This window comes from Pristis pectinata, chromosome 7, assembly GCF_009764475.1.
Source record: "Pristis pectinata isolate sPriPec2 chromosome 7, sPriPec2.1.pri, whole genome shotgun sequence".
Lineage (NCBI taxonomy): Eukaryota > Metazoa > Chordata > Chondrichthyes > Rhinopristiformes > Pristidae > Pristis > Pristis pectinata.
In genome coordinates this window covers 41643182-41658733 of record NC_067411.1, presented here as the reverse complement: position 1 = coordinate 41658733, position 15552 = coordinate 41643182, and the positions used below count along the sequence as shown (strand labels likewise).

The following is a 15552-nucleotide window of genomic DNA, read 5'->3' as shown; positions in this document are numbered from 1 at the left end:
ACACTTCAAGTCCATTGAAAACAGTCATTGAGCGTAGGACGTTCTGATTCTGTACCATTGTAACTAGGCAGAGGAAAACAATAAAGAAATGTTCATGTTAATTTGCCCTCATTAACAATGCTATGGAGATATTGTTACCGTATCGAGTTATTTTGTGAATTTTACGATTTATGGACAAAACTGACATGGACGTCTGTAAAAACGGAACTCTTTCGTAACCCTTGGACAGTCTATATGATGAGTGTAATGCAATTTTCTTTCAGGAAGTTATTGAAGTGAAAGATACAGGCATGTATGCTTATTACACTAACAACCTCGCATTAACCCTTTTAATAAAGCAATATTTTTGAATTGAGAAATTCCTGATGACAGTAGCTATCTGATCAGTATGTTAGTAATTTCTTGGTCATTATAACCATGAAAATACTGCCACTAGCAGGTCAACCAGCAAATTACAGCAGAAAACTTGAATGAAGAGGATCAAAGACCATTTGTAGCTAGCATTCCTCCCAGAATGTGACATGCTGCATTCTTGTCACCATCTGCATGTTTGCCAACATCCTGATTTGGAAATCTATTATTTTCTTTTTGCTGTCATTGTGTCTAACTGCTGGAACACTCTATCACATAATACTGTGGGAGTAACTTCACAACTGCTGCCATGGTTCAAGAAAGCAACTCACCATTCATTACCTTCTTAAGATAGACTAGGGTGGGCACTGCACACTGGCAGCACCAACATCTCTTGAGACAGTTTTTAAATGATCTTTGTTTGCACAAAGCACCAGATTGGGAGATGCAGTGGAGACTTTAACAAAATATGATAAGGTATTAATAAACCTGGAGTCAGGGTGTATAATTGTCAAATGAATTTCAAGATAGAGAAATGTGGGTTGTGTATTTTATTAGAAAGAATTGGGAGACCACATACTCCTTAGAAAATGTATCTAACTGAGATTGAGGAATCAAGGGATCGGGAAGAACGGAGAAACACATTATTAGAAGTAGCAACTCCACTGAAAAGGATTATGAAGCCATCATCTATTCATTCAGTAGTAACAGTTCCCAGGATCTGGAAGAGTTTTGCTTACCTTGTGGCATTTCCCTTTCAGAACTTGCAATTAGTTTCAGCACACTTACTTAGGAAAACCTGAGAGTGCAGTTCTGTGAACCTCACAATTGCAACTTTCCCAAACAGCATTAAGGTGGCCCACAAGGTCTTAATCAAAAAGTAAAACAATTTTCACCTCCCGGTCTCCATATAATGAAAAAAGTTAGGGATATTCTAGGGAATGTATAAAAAAGATTTGTAAGCATGACATCAGAGATACTAGTTTATATCTTCCAAGGAGGATTAAACAGGCTGGGATCTTTTCTCTAGGAAAGAGAAGATTGAGGAGTGACCTGAAAGATACTGCTAAGATGACAGGAAGATTTTGATAGGAAAGATGTAAAGAAGATGCTGCTACTTTATTTTGCAAGATTTCCTTATGTTTCAGGCATGATCCAGATTCAAATTATCGTTATTGTTTACGTTAGTTCCTTCTGCACCTTTAAGACCAGTATGTTTTTGCATTTCAACAGAAATCCATTGTCCAGCCATACAAAAGACAGATGATGTGATGGTAGCCCCTCACCTCTGCAGGAAAGCAGCAGTCAAACCAGGGAGTGTGTGTCGTTTGAGCTGTCGCCGTGGTTACAGGCTTTTAGGTGTCATGGAAGAAGTGCGATGCATGAGTAATGGCAAATGGAGTCAGAAACTTCACAAAGCCGTTTGTCGAGGTATCTTTCTACCTTTTTCATCGTACTAAGATAAGAGCTTGATTTTTTGGAATTTTTCATAATATTCACATGAGTAATCAAAACTGTCCTTCGATTTATATTAGTCCATTGTTCCACCGATAACACCATTGCATTGGTGGCTGTGTCTTTAGCTGCCCAGGCCCCACACTCTGCAGTTGCCTCCTCCCCCCACCAACCCCAAGTCTTTCAGCCTTGTTTTCCTCCTAACCTACCTGTGGTTACCTATCGTAATATCACCTTATGAGGGTCGAGGCCAAATTTTTTTCAGTGAAACTCCTTTGAAGCATGTTGGGAGTAATTTGCTCTCTGAAAAGTGCTACTTGAATGCAAATTCTGGCTAGTAACCCTTTGATGAATAATCTTAAGGTTTTATTTTATGAAAAATGCTATATTCTTGTGCTTGTTTTGGAGAAAACGTGGGTTCACATGGAAATGGCAAGAAACAACTGCTAAACTTAAATCTGTGTAGGTCATATAAATGCAAATTGGTTTCACATTGTCTGTTACTAATGAGAGCTTGATATTGTAATGGATTTAAGAGCAGGCTACTTCATTCAATTCATAAAATTTTAAGGTGATTGGCTTAGAGTGAGAATGAACCAAAAGAAGGTTGTTTTAACAACTTTAGTTCTGGTTTACCTTCATTGTTACCGGCTGCAGCTCACGTAATTAATCCCAGTTTATGATCCTTTCATTGGCTCAGTTGGTAACACACTAATCTTTAGGTTAAGAAGTTAGGTCCCACTCCGAGAAGTTGTGCATAAAATCCAGGCTGACATTATATTACATTATCAAGAGAGCAGTGTGGAAGGTAGTGTCTTTTGGAAATGATGTTTAAACAAGGCCCTGTTTGCTCTTCTGGTTAGTATATTATTCCAGTTGATAGGTGAAGGAGGGCAGTTGGAGAGCTTTAGAATGCAATTAAATTGTTCTTGCATGGTGGGGCTGTTCTAATACATTAAAATAAAATGCACAGTAACCAGCAGGTGCCATCCAGTGATCTATTGGTTAAACAACTTTGTGATGTACTTTGGCTACACCATGTTGCTTGAAAGATGGTGATGCTTTTTAATAAAACTGTTTTATTGATTAGATATTGAGGTGCCCCAAATCAGTTGTCCCAAGGAAGTCAAGGTGCAAACGTTAGAACATCAGAAAACAGCAAATGTCACCTGGTTGATACCAGAAGCAAATGATAATTCAGGAGATCAGGTGAGTGCCAAGGTTTCTTTTTTTAGAGGTGAAGTGTTTGGTACCTGGTTTAAGCTTCGTGGATAGTATTCTCATCTTGGAGCCAGAAGGTCTTCAGTATGTAGTTCTTTCTGAGAAAAAGAAAGTTGAGTATAAAATCTGAGCTGAGCATACTGAGGGAGTGCTGCAGTGTCAGAGCTGTCAACTGTCTCTTAATATATTGAACCAAGGGCATCTTTTAAGATAGTTATATAAAAAAAATCCCACATTTACTATTTCATAAAAGTGTGGTGGATGAGGGTGTCCCTGAAAGCCACTTTGATGAGTGAAAAACTGAAAAGAATATAGGTTCAACAAGATAGTGGCATAGCAGTTAGGGCTGTTTCCTCAGGGGTCCAAGGGCCCTGGTTTGATCCTGACCTCGGGTGCTGTCTGTGTGGAGTTTCTATGTTCTCCCAGTGACCACGTGGGTTTAGGCAAAGGAACCTGAGGGGAATTGATGGGCATGTTGATGATGAAAGAGAATAAGTTGCAGAGCTGAGAGAAGAAAGGAAAGAGGGAATGGGACTATTGGAATGCTCTGCTGGGAGCCTGCAAAAACCCAATGGGCCAAATAGCCTCCTGTGTTATAATGTGTAAGTATGCAAGTATATATACTGTAAAATAAATCATATTAATCAACCTTGTTAACTGGAGGATGGGAGTGCAAAGAGATATATCTTTCCTTCCATCTCTTTGCACTCCCATCCTCCAGTTAACAAGGTTTTGAAGTATCATCTAAAGTAACAAGGCCTTGAAGTATCATCTAAAGTACATGGAGTGATCACACAATGTAGGGTTGGTTTTCCTGGAATTTCGGGAGTTAAGTGGTGTCTTCAGAAACGCTTTCAGATTGGTCAGCCAGTCTAAAAATGAAAACCAAGCCATTCAGGAATGACACCTCCACACACAGTTGAAGTTTGGAACTCCGTTCCACAAACACAGGTTGATTTCAGGTCATTTGTTAATTTCAATCTGAGATTGATTGTCCTGTTATATATAAGGTACTAAGGGATTTGGGGAAAAGGCAAGTATGTGGAGTTGGGTCACAGGCTAGCCGTGATCTCATTGCTCAACAGAATATGCTCAAGGAGCCAAATTCTCTTGTTCCTATGTCCTTTATGAAGTTAATTGTTGAATTCACAGGCTCTGTTGATCATTAATCTTTCCCCTCAACTTCAAGGTATTTTTACAAGTTACTCCTGCTGTGATTCCACCCCATCTTTTCCCAATTGGCGAAATCACCATCACATATACAGCAATGGACAAAACTGGGAACAAAGCAAATTGCTCCTTTATTATAAAGGTTATTGGTGAGTAGGCACCGGACATGCTTATTGGTGAGTAGATGCTATTAGTGAATGCTTACACTTGTGATATGACTCCCTTAGTCCTGACCTCTCTGGTTTCATCTGGTCTCCAGTCTCCTTCCTGCTTAGGATAGTGTACGACAGGAAAGGAAGTATGTTATGACTTTGAAGTGATGCTAAATGATTGGGCACCTTGCATAGGTGACTGTTTTCACCCTGACAGGCATTTGGACTGCAGATTTGTTAAACAGCACCAAGTCTGCACTCCATTAAAGACATGCAATGTGCCAAGATTCAAAAATGATAAGGATATGGATTTGTATTCTCTGTCATTCCCAGGAACCTTCCACATCGAGCTGGTAAACATAAACACAGTTTACTGTATTTGACAAAGCTACCAGTAAAGGCAAGTTCAAGGCTTTTCTCTGGACCAATAATAGGGCTAGCATTTATGAGATCAGTACTTAATCTACAGGCCAAGGATAAGAGAGAGATTTCAAACACAACTTGGAAAGCTTTTCTGTGTGGTCCAATATCAGTCAGGGTTGGAGATGACAAATGCAGGGAAACACTTGTCACTGGATGGTTCTCTCACCTGTAATATCCACCCTCCCTTCCCACTGCAGTCTTCCTCATGGCTTCAGCAATACTGATATTGTCATTGCACCTTGATCACCTTTGTCTTTCAGTGGTTCAGCTCCACGTCCTTTAAGTTGTGTCTTAAATCCACCCTATTTTGACATCTCAAGGAGTAGAAATTCATCCTCGGATCCTCGGTCACTAGCTCATAGTAGAGGCATGCACACACTCACGTCTGAGACTGTGCATATGCATTAGTATCCCTAAGGCCTAGTTCTGCCGTAAGTCATCTTCCCACTAGCCCATGACCTGGCTATGTTCAAAACCATGACCAGCCATTACTCACTAAAAGAAGTCATACATAAGCACTTTCATTCCTCAGTATGAAGGTCAGGGGCTGAAATGTCAGGACCCTCACAGCCCCATCACCAACAGACCTGAACATCATGTTACTTTCATGGCCTAGAAACTCAGATGCTATGAGGTTGACATCATTGCCTTGGAACGTGATATGGTAGATAGGAGATGCTAAACTCAAAGAACAAGTCATTGTACACCACCTTCTGGAAGGGCAAAATGGAAGAGGAACGTTGTCTTCAAGTAGTGTGTTTCACTGTCTAGAAAGATGTAGTCAGGCACCTCAACAACTTGGGATCCTCTGACTTGCTCTAAAATGAAACCAACACTCAGTGGTCATCAGCACACACACCCCAAGCCAGGAAGCTATGGCTGAGGCCATGGAGGATTTCTACTCTGACCTTGCAAAAATCCTGACCCACGTCTCAGAGAGAAATAAACTCATCCTCCTAGTGACTTCTTTGTCAGCGTTAAAAAGGATGCAAACCTCTGTAAAGATGTAAGGAAGTTGTGTCATAAGGAGGTAGAGAAGGCTACCTCCACCAGAGTCCTTCTCTTGACAAAATATTTGGAATGTGATCTTGTCCTAAATAACATTCTTTTTTGTCAGGGAGGCAGCACAAGGCCTTATGACCCTGATCCAAGCACTGGAATCTGTTAGATTATGTCATTATCCAAATGGGAGGCCACAAGGAAATCTGTGAAACCTGCACCACAGTAATTACGGATGACTGTTGAATTAACCACTGCCTCATTGTCCTGCTCTCTCTATCAGCCTAACCATGTCATAACAACGGCAACAGAAAAGCTGTCATATAAAAAAATAATGCTGAAGGTTTCAAGATCCCCACAAAGACGCTCTTCTCCAACCGTGCCTCATGAACAGCCTGTCAACTCCTAACCAATGGGATCTATAGAGTGTCCAACACATCTGGACTGCCTTGAAGACTACCATAGTTAGCACCTGAAGAGACTCTTGGCTTCTCCACTAGAAAATACCTGCACCGCTTTGATGAGAACGACCAGGAGAACCACAAGCTAATTAACCACAAATGCAAGGCATTCTTCCATTGAAACTCCTGAAAGCCAAGGTCCAGCAGAAAACCTGTGATCTAAAAGATAGATGATAGAAGATCAAGCAAGGTGCTGCTCACCCCCAATACGTGCGGACTTTTCATCCACATCAAGACCTATGTCCCAAACACCCAAGTTGGGAGGCAGTTCTACTGGAAGGAACACTTCAAAGAATATAACCTTCTATACATGACAAATGTGTCCTTGATGCCATCTCACAGCACGCGACATAAAACTCAGCACGCTCGGGGCTTTAGTGGTACCAGACTGGCAGATTCACTGGGCCAGTGGATGTTATTCCAATCAATACTCCAACACACTTTTAATTCATTTTTCCTTAGATGTTACATAATTGTATAATAAATTTTCTAGTGAACCCAGTGTTTAAAGGGAGCATGGGGAACAGACTCCATGTGTTTAAAGGGAATGTGGGAAACAGAACCCAATGAGATTCAGGGGAGTGTGGAAACGGCCCTGATCAGTTTCAAGGGAGGATGTTAAAGGGAACACAGGAATCAGCACCCAGTGAGCCAGATACTGAACCATTGGGATTTCCGAACAAGGGCATGTTATCAGGGTTTTACTGTCCAGTCTCACCACAACGCAGACCAACAAGGAACCAACTGAAAGGCAACAAGGCCTGGAGAGCAGAGTCTATCCCCCATGAAGTTCTAACACTTGGCAGAGAGAAGCTTAAGAAAAAATAATTGAAAGCCTTGTCTTTCAAATCTGGGAAGAGGAGGATATGCCAGGAACCTCAGATAAATATATCCATGACAATGTTCAAGCAAGGAGAGAAATTCAAAATTACACCAAAAGAGTCTTCCTGCTATCTGCCTCAGGGAAAGTCATTGTCAGAGTCCTCGTCAACTGTCTCCTCCTTGTCATTGAAAAGGTGCTCCCTGAATCATAGTGTGAATGAAATCCAACCAGAGAAAGAGTATATGTGATCTTCACTGCAAAACACAGTGAGCAGTGTCAACAGTGTACATGGCCTATATTGACTTCATAAAAGCCTTTGACTCTGTCAGTTGAGAGGAACCTGGAAGCATCCTTCTTAACTTTGGCTGCCCTAAGAAATTCATCTCTATCCTTCATCTACTACATGAGGGTGAGTAAGCTATGATATTTTTTAAGCAACAGTCCATACCAGAACTAATCTCAGTGCAGGCTGGTATCAAGCACACCTACACACAAGGGGAAGGGAGGGATATGGATCACGTGCAGGCAGATGGCATTAATTTCATTTGGTATCATGGTCGGCAGAGATATTGTGGGCTGAAGGACCTGTTCCTGTGCTGTACTGTTCTATGTTCTCACAATCTTTCTTGCAGCTGTGCTCCACCTCACCTCTAACAAGCTTCCTGGTGGAGTAGACCTAGTCTACAGTACAACTGGAAGACTGTTTAATTTACATTGCCTCCATTCCAGAACTAAAGTCACTACAACTTCATCCAGTGAAACACCGCTTGTGCATGTGCACGTTCAGAGGCCAAGCTCCAAGTCATTGTTGAATCGTTCACTGAAGTGTACAAGAGAATTGGCCTTGCGCTAAGTATCCAAGGAACAAAGATCCTCCATCAACCTGCCTCTGACAATAAAAGTCCATGATAAGACCCTAGAAAAACATAACCTCTTCCATATCTCAGGAGCCAACTCCCATCAAAGGTAGACACCGATGATGAAATTTGCCCGGCTTTGTCCATACATCAAGGTTTCTCCAATTCATTGCAACAACAACCTCACACTCAATGTCAGCAAGACCAAGGAATTGATTGTAAACTTCAGGAAGGGGTAGTCAGTCAGGAAAGCACACATCAGTCCTCATTGCAGGGTCAGCTGTGGAAAGGGTGAGCAGCTTCAAATTCCTGAGCGTCAACATCTCAGAGGATCTGTCCTGGACCCAACATATTGATGCAACCACGAAGAAGGCATGCCAGCGGCTCTACTTCTCTAGGAGTTTGAGGAGATTTGGTATATCACCAAAGACTCTTGCAAATTTCTAAAGATGTCCAATGGAGAGCATTCTGACTGGTTGCATCACTACCTAGTGTGGAGGCTCCAATGCACAGGATCGCAAGAGGCTGCAGAGGGTTGTAGACTCAGCCAGCTCTATCATGGGCACAACCCTCCCCATCATCAAGGATGTGTTCAAGAGGCGATGCCTCGAAGGTGGCATCCATCACCATCCAGGACATACCCTCTTCACATTACTACAATCGGGAAGGAGGTACAGGAGCCTGAAGACCCACACTCAAATGTTTCAGGGACAGCTTCTTCTGCCATCAGATTTCTGAATGGTCCATGAACACTACCTGGTTATCCCTTTTTAATCTGCATTTATTTATTTATTTTGGTAATTTATAGTAATTTTATGTCTTTGCGCTGCATTGTTGCCGCAAAACAACAAATTTCATGTCATCTTAAGTCAGTGATGATAATTCTGATTTGGATTCATCTTTTATACTGCTACTTTTAACTTTAAATCCTTTATTTGGGTCATGATTCTTCTCATTTCCCAGTGCATAAAAACCTTGAAACTGGAATCTGATACATCTGTTTACGATTCTGATAGTTGCTATCATGTGCATCTCACCTGTAGTACAGTGGTTAGTGCTTCTGCCTTTGAAACGAGCTTGTGGTCTCAAGTCCCACTGCAGAGACTTTACAGAAATCTAAGCTGTCATTCCTATTGCATAACTGAGAAAGTGTTGCACTATTGGAGAAATACTAAAGTAAGTGGAAAGCAAAAAATGAGTAAAGGCAACAAACACTGACAATACTCAGCGGATTAGGCAGCATCTGTGGAAAGAGAAACAGAGTTAACATGTCAGGTTGACAACCTTTAGAACAGATTCTGATAGAAGGTTCTTGAACTTTCTGTCTTCACAAAGGCTGCCTGACCTGCTAAGTATCTGCAGAGAAACAGAAGACACTGCAGATGTTGGAATCTGGAGCAACAAAGTGCTGGAGGAACTCAGCGGGTCAGGCAGCATCTGTGGAGGGAAATGGACATTTTGGGTCAAGACCCTTCATCGGGACTGAAAGATAGAGTGGAGATGGCCAGTACAAAGAGGTGAGGGGAAGGGGTGGAGCAAGAGCTGGCAAGTGATAGATAAGATAGCTTTATTAGTCACATGTACATCGAAATACACAGTGAAATGCATCTTCTGTGTAGAGTGATAGGTGGATCCAGGTGAGGAGGGATGATAGATGGAGGAGGGAAGAGTGGAAATAGTGACAGAGGCTGGGAGGTGATAGGTGGAGGTAACAAAGGGCTGCAGATGATGGAATCTGATAGGAGAGGAAGGTGGAGCATGGAACCAAGTGAAGGAGGTGGGGTGGACGATTGGGAGGAGACCCAGTGGGAGGAGTGTGTGGGTGATGGGCAGATGGAGTGCTGGAGGAGGAGAAAGAAGTGGGGTAATTGGGGGGTGGGTTGGGTGTAGGAGGAACTGGGTAGATCGGGAGGAGAGAGAAAAGGGACTGGGGGGGAACAGGTTATCTGAAATAGGAAAATTAAGAATTTCTCCAATTGGAGTATTTGCAGAATTTACTACTGTTACTTCATTAAAGTGACGGTATGTTTGCCTTCTGAACTGACTGTAAAAGATCTTACAGCACTGTTGTAAAAACAAGCAAGGCACTTGGCTGGAGTATTGTGGCTATTATTTAATCCATAGTTACCATCACTTAAGCAGCATTATCTGATCAATCCCGTATTGTGGGATTTGTTTTGTGCAAATTGGCTGCCTGCATTACTGAGGTGTTCCCTCATCCCTCATTTAGTTTCCCCAACAATGCAGCTCATCCTCAGTGGGCCACCAAGTGTAAGAGGTTATTACAGTTCATTTCTGTAGAACATTGGTTTATGATGAACACAATGGAAAAGCAGATAAGTGACATGAAATTGGAAACATGCATTCACAATGTAATCAACCCCTCTGGGACTGAGGCAGAAAGCCCCAACCAGTGTATTCATTGAAATAGAATAACTGCCTCGCCTGGATGCATTCACAGCTGTGATGGCCTCCAGCTCAGTAGCTCCATCTCCTGGATAAACTTAGTAATGACACATGATGAGAATAATTATATTGCTTCATTATGCTGTATTACTTCCCCGGATTAAAAGCCTAAAGTCCAGGACCTAAGTTGCAGTGACAAAACCAAGGCAGTATAAGCAACACTGATCCATTCGGACTTTAACCTGAAATCTTAACTGTTTCTCTTTCCACAGTTGCTGCCTGACCTGCTGAGTTTTTCCAGCATTTTCTGTTTTTATTACTAATCCTTTATAATTCACCGTTGGGCCTCAGGTGAAGTTTTGCAGCAAGATTTGTTCACCACATATTGGGAAAGAAGGAGGGAGAGAGTTCAGAGATTTTATTAAGCTGTTCAAAAGCATGAGGGGTTTTAATACAGTAAACAAAGATATATTGTTCTAGGTGTCAGAAGACTTGGTGACCAGAGGAATCAAAAAGAATTAAGTGAGATGAGGGGAATGTTTTTGTGCACCATTTTTAATATTATGTATAATGCACTGGCTAACCGTGTAATGGAAGAAGCACACACGAGTTTGTTTAGTAACTTCCTTTTGTGCTTTACAAACCACGTAATTTCCACACAACCCTACTTTACTTCTGAGAAGCAGTAAGAAATAGCAGAATTTACTTAGGGGCTGATTTGTTTACATTTCTTTAGATGCTGAACCCCCTGTGATTGACAGGTGCCGCTCACCACCACCCATCCTGACACATGAGGAGACGTATCAGGCCACATGGGAGGAACCACAGTTTTCAGATAATTCAGGTAATGTGATCTGCAGATTTCAGAAATTAGATCAGTTTCATTAAAATTCAAAGTGTACTTATCCAAAGTTAAATAAATACTGTTTGCTTCATCATAGCCGTGCATCAAAGTAGCTATTTCTTAGTATGAAAGAAGCTGTTGGTTCTGAGTTGGGGGTAGGGGGGGAGCTGGAGGAGGGCATTTTCCTCTGTTCATTTAGTAATGACAAAGAAGCCAGCACCTCAGGTCTCTCTCCAGACCACAGTACCATGGGAGGTCAGGGGATGCACTTAGGGCCAGGGCTGGAGGAGGGCAGAGCTATCAGCTTCTAGGGAGCCTTACCGCCACAGACCTTATGGCCTGAAACCCCTTCATCATAAATGCCTCTTCTTACCCCAGGAAGAAATTCTTGGTTAGCTCCTTGATGCAAGCAAGTTATCCCTGCATGTCTGTAGTTCTGTGAAGGGGAGATGATCTGTTCTCCCAGGCTGCGGTCCAGATGGTGAAGACAGGTATCGATCCAAAGATCACATGGATGAACAACCAACCTCATAGGGGCTGCCTTGCCACAAACAGTGAAATGCAGAACTCCATTAATCAGCAGCTTCCATTCACTAATAGGTGCTTCATTAAAGATTAAGAAGACTCATTCAATCGGAGATTTCCTCCCTCGAGGGGAGACAATCGTGCGTTACACTGCAATTGACCCTTCAGGCAATAAGAGGACTTGTGATATCCAGATCATCATCAGAGGTACACAGCAGTGCTATAATTCATGTTGTGAAAAATATAATCATGTTATATTGGTATGGTTACAGTTTTAAGGTAATTCGGAAAACAGCCAAGAGAGAGATGTGAACTTCCTTTCAAAGCAGAGGGTTGCGGAATTTGCTTAAAATGGCAGTGGAACTAAATTCAGTGAAGACTTTCAAAAGGGAAATGAACAAGTACTTGAAGGGGAAAGAATTTGCAAGGTCAGTTGAGGAGGAGCAGGGGAGAAAGGAACAAATTGATGAGCTGTGTTAAATAACCAGCACAGGGTCAATGGGCCAAATAGCCTCTGCTCATTCTGTCAGATTCTGTGATGATTAAATTAAAAAATCTTAACTGGTACAATAACATCCAGAAGCTTGAGATAAAGAAAAAGTGTGAAATTCAATTTTAATGATTGAAATGAGGGTTAGGAACTGGTAGAGAAGATAACAGTGAGTGTTGGATACAACAGTGAGTGTTGGAGTGATTGACTGCTAATGATTGGTCCACTGCTGCACAATTTGTGGTGCTGCCAAAGTTGAATTTTGTCCCTAACTTCATTGCAGAGTATGTGTCATGGAATGGGTGGGATGCAACATACTTAAGGTGACCTTACTAATGAATTCATGTTAAAGGGAATTTTTCCTGTATTCATACATGAATCCACTGGAGTTATTTGGGTCCAGCAGATGTAGGAATGTTGCATGGTTTAGAGGCCAGTGCTGCAAGCCACCCAAATTCTAGCTTTTGTTTATTCATCACTGGCAAGACCAGCATTTATTGCCCATTGTAATTGCCCTGGACGTTGGTGGTGAGCTGCCCTCTTGAACCATTGCAGTCCTTCTGACAAAGGTAATGCCACAATGCTGTTGAATAAGAAGTTACAGGATTTAGGCCTAGCAGCAATGAAGGAACAACATTTTCAAGTCAGGGCGGTATGCGACTAGAGGAGAACCCATAGGTGGTGGTTCTCCTGGTGCCTGAATCCCTTTTCCCTCTTGGTGGGTTTTGGAGGTGCTGTTTGAGGTTGTGGACAACCCACAGCATTGTTATATTTGCCCTTCCTGGTGGTTTTGTCACAGGACAGGGAGCTGCTGTTGAAAAAGCCTTGTCAAGTGGTCACTGTGCATGTTGTGAATTCTACATATAGTGGCCACAATGAGCAATTATTGGAAGAGGTGAATGTTAACGAATCCACTGGCAAGGTAAACTGTTCCTTCGTGATTGTGCCAAGCTTCTTGTGTCGTTACAGCTGAATCCATCCAGGCAAGTGATGTGTAGTCTGGCTAGGATACAATGAGGTCAATCACTTATAATCATACGTGTTTTCCTCAATAGATACTGCTTGTGGAGTACCTTACGTTCCTTTAAACGGAGGCTTCTCCTGTGCTGCTGATGATTTGCGTGTGAATTGTACATTGCACTGCTATGATGGATACGGGCTGGCTGTCGAACCAAGTGAAAGTTACTATTGTGCTCATGATGGCGTGTGGATTCCAGAGCTCTCTTCTGCAAGACCTGATTGCTCCTGTAAGTGACATTGACTATGGAGGACCATGGGTGAGCTTTCCTCCATCAAGTTCTCTTTGAGATTGGTGACACAAATCTGTAAGAATTGTCAGTGTCTGTATCTCAGCAGTTTTGGTAGTGAATGTTTTTCCCATTAGTGGCGGGTTAGAGATCGATTACAAAGCTCAAATGTCATCTGAAATTATTTATTGGGTGAGCTTCACCATCGACTCTGGAACTGATAATTCTGGGAATGGAAGAGAATTAATAATCTCAGACTGCGGTTCTACACATTTTATTGGATGGTGGGGGTTTGGGATTGATTTCGGGAAAAGTCAGCAAGCTCTTGATTTTGTACCCTGGTTTGAAGAAGAGGATAATGTAAAAGAAAGTCTGCAAGAGGAGACTGGAGCTTGGCCAGAGTTGTGGTGAGGAAGCAAGGCGTGTAGAAAGGTGAGGCAGAACTCTGTTCTACTGAGTTCTAACTGCCTGCTTCCTTCTGAATTCTGACAACACCTTATAAGATTTACATTTCCATAATGCTTTTCACAATGACCCAAAGTGTTTCACAGTCAATTATGTACTTTCTTGAAAAGCAGTCATTATTGTAATATAGGAAACAGCAGTCAACCTACGGACAGCAAGCTCCTATTAAACAACAGATTGGATGATTGATTAAGGAATATTGGTCAGAACACCTAGGAGAATTTAACTGTAGTTCTTCACAAAGTGCTGCAGCATCTTCTGTGCCCACACAAGTGAACAAAAGGTGCCTGAGTCCAACATCTTATTAATGCATTTAAGGTGAGAGGGGGAAAGTTCAAAGGAGATGTGCGGGGCAAGTCTTTTACACAGCGATGAGTGCCGGGAATGCTCTGCCTGGGATGGTGGTTGAGGCGAATATGATGGGGGCATTCAAGAAGCTCTTAGATAGGCACATGAATGTGAGGGAACTGGTAGGATATGGACATTGTGTAGGCAGAAGGAATTCATTTAGTTAGGCATTTTATTACTAATGTAATTGGTTCAGCACAACATTGTGTGCCAAAGGGCCTGTTCCTGTGCTGTACTGTTCTATGTTCTATCCCCAACAGTATAGCTCTTCCTCAGTAATGAGGTGGAATGTAAGCCTAGATGTTTGTCTTCAACTTTCTAATGGGCAGCTAGAATCCACAGCTTTCTGTTGTAGAGGCTACCCAGTAAGCCATAGGGGTGTTTCAGAAATTGCCTCTGGTTCATTCTGCATCCATTAATTCCTATTCCTGCTCTCAGTTGGGAGCTAAAAGTCCAAAGAAGAAAATATGGAGATGTAATTGATTATCTTCCTCTTGCTGGCCAACAGCTCATTGAGGGGAAAGTAAATGGTTAATGTCTGACATCTTTGAGACAATTGAGGTCATTGGCTTCCCCACCTGAGATATGTATGTGACTGGTTAAGATGAGAGGGATTGAGACCAGCATGTGAAATTCAGTGTGTGTCTCGTGTAATAGATTGTGAGTATGAAAGTAAAAGTGAGCTTGAAATGAACTGTGAAAACGATTGTGGTGTGAGGTTTGTCTAAGGAGTGTGCTGGTGACTGCAATGGAGACCTGGTTTGAGGGAGGACGAGTGTGAAAATTACTGAGAGTCTCATACAATGGAGTGGAAGACTAACTCTGAAACTGTAGTACAACCAGAATATGAATGTAAAACCATGACTGATTCATATCATCAGTGGCCTTGCCCTTAGCTGCCTAAACTCTAGGTGAAATGCCTCATAATTTTTAACTTCGCTGGCCCCAGATAAACAAATAGATTAGAATTTTTATAAAGTCTTTCACAGCCTTAGGATATCTTAAAGAACCTTGCAGTTCCTAAACTCCTGAAGTTCAGTCGCTGCTATATTGTAGGAAACGTGGCTGCCAAGCTCCCACAAAGAGGAAAGTAACAACAAGGTAATTGGCTAGCAAGTCATCCCTGGTTGGTAGTACTTGGTGTGTTTTGTAGTTACTGGCATCTCTGAATCTTCCTCCCTGTTAGCCCGTTCTTATCAGTAGTAGAAAGATTCTGGAGGAACTCTATTGGGAATAGCTAGAATCTGTGCAGAAGTTGTCTCAGCACTGGTGACGCATGAACATCCAATTCAGCATGGTCTGCAGCTTTTATGTA

The 15552-nt window shown here is 42.1% G+C and overlaps 1 protein-coding gene across 1 annotated transcript in view; it reads left to right on the top strand.

Moving 5' to 3' along the window:
• LOC127572555 (sushi, von Willebrand factor type A, EGF and pentraxin domain-containing protein 1-like) overlaps nucleotides 1–15552 on the top strand; it is a 186209-nt gene that overhangs the window by 68513 nt on the left and 102144 nt on the right. The window contains 6 exon segments of the mRNA XM_052019945.1: nucleotides 1585–1782; nucleotides 2897–3015; nucleotides 4217–4346; nucleotides 11055–11162; nucleotides 11763–11894; nucleotides 13233–13424. Coding sequence (XP_051875905.1) covers nucleotides 1585–1782; nucleotides 2897–3015; nucleotides 4217–4346; nucleotides 11055–11162; nucleotides 11763–11894; nucleotides 13233–13424 — 879 coding nt within the window.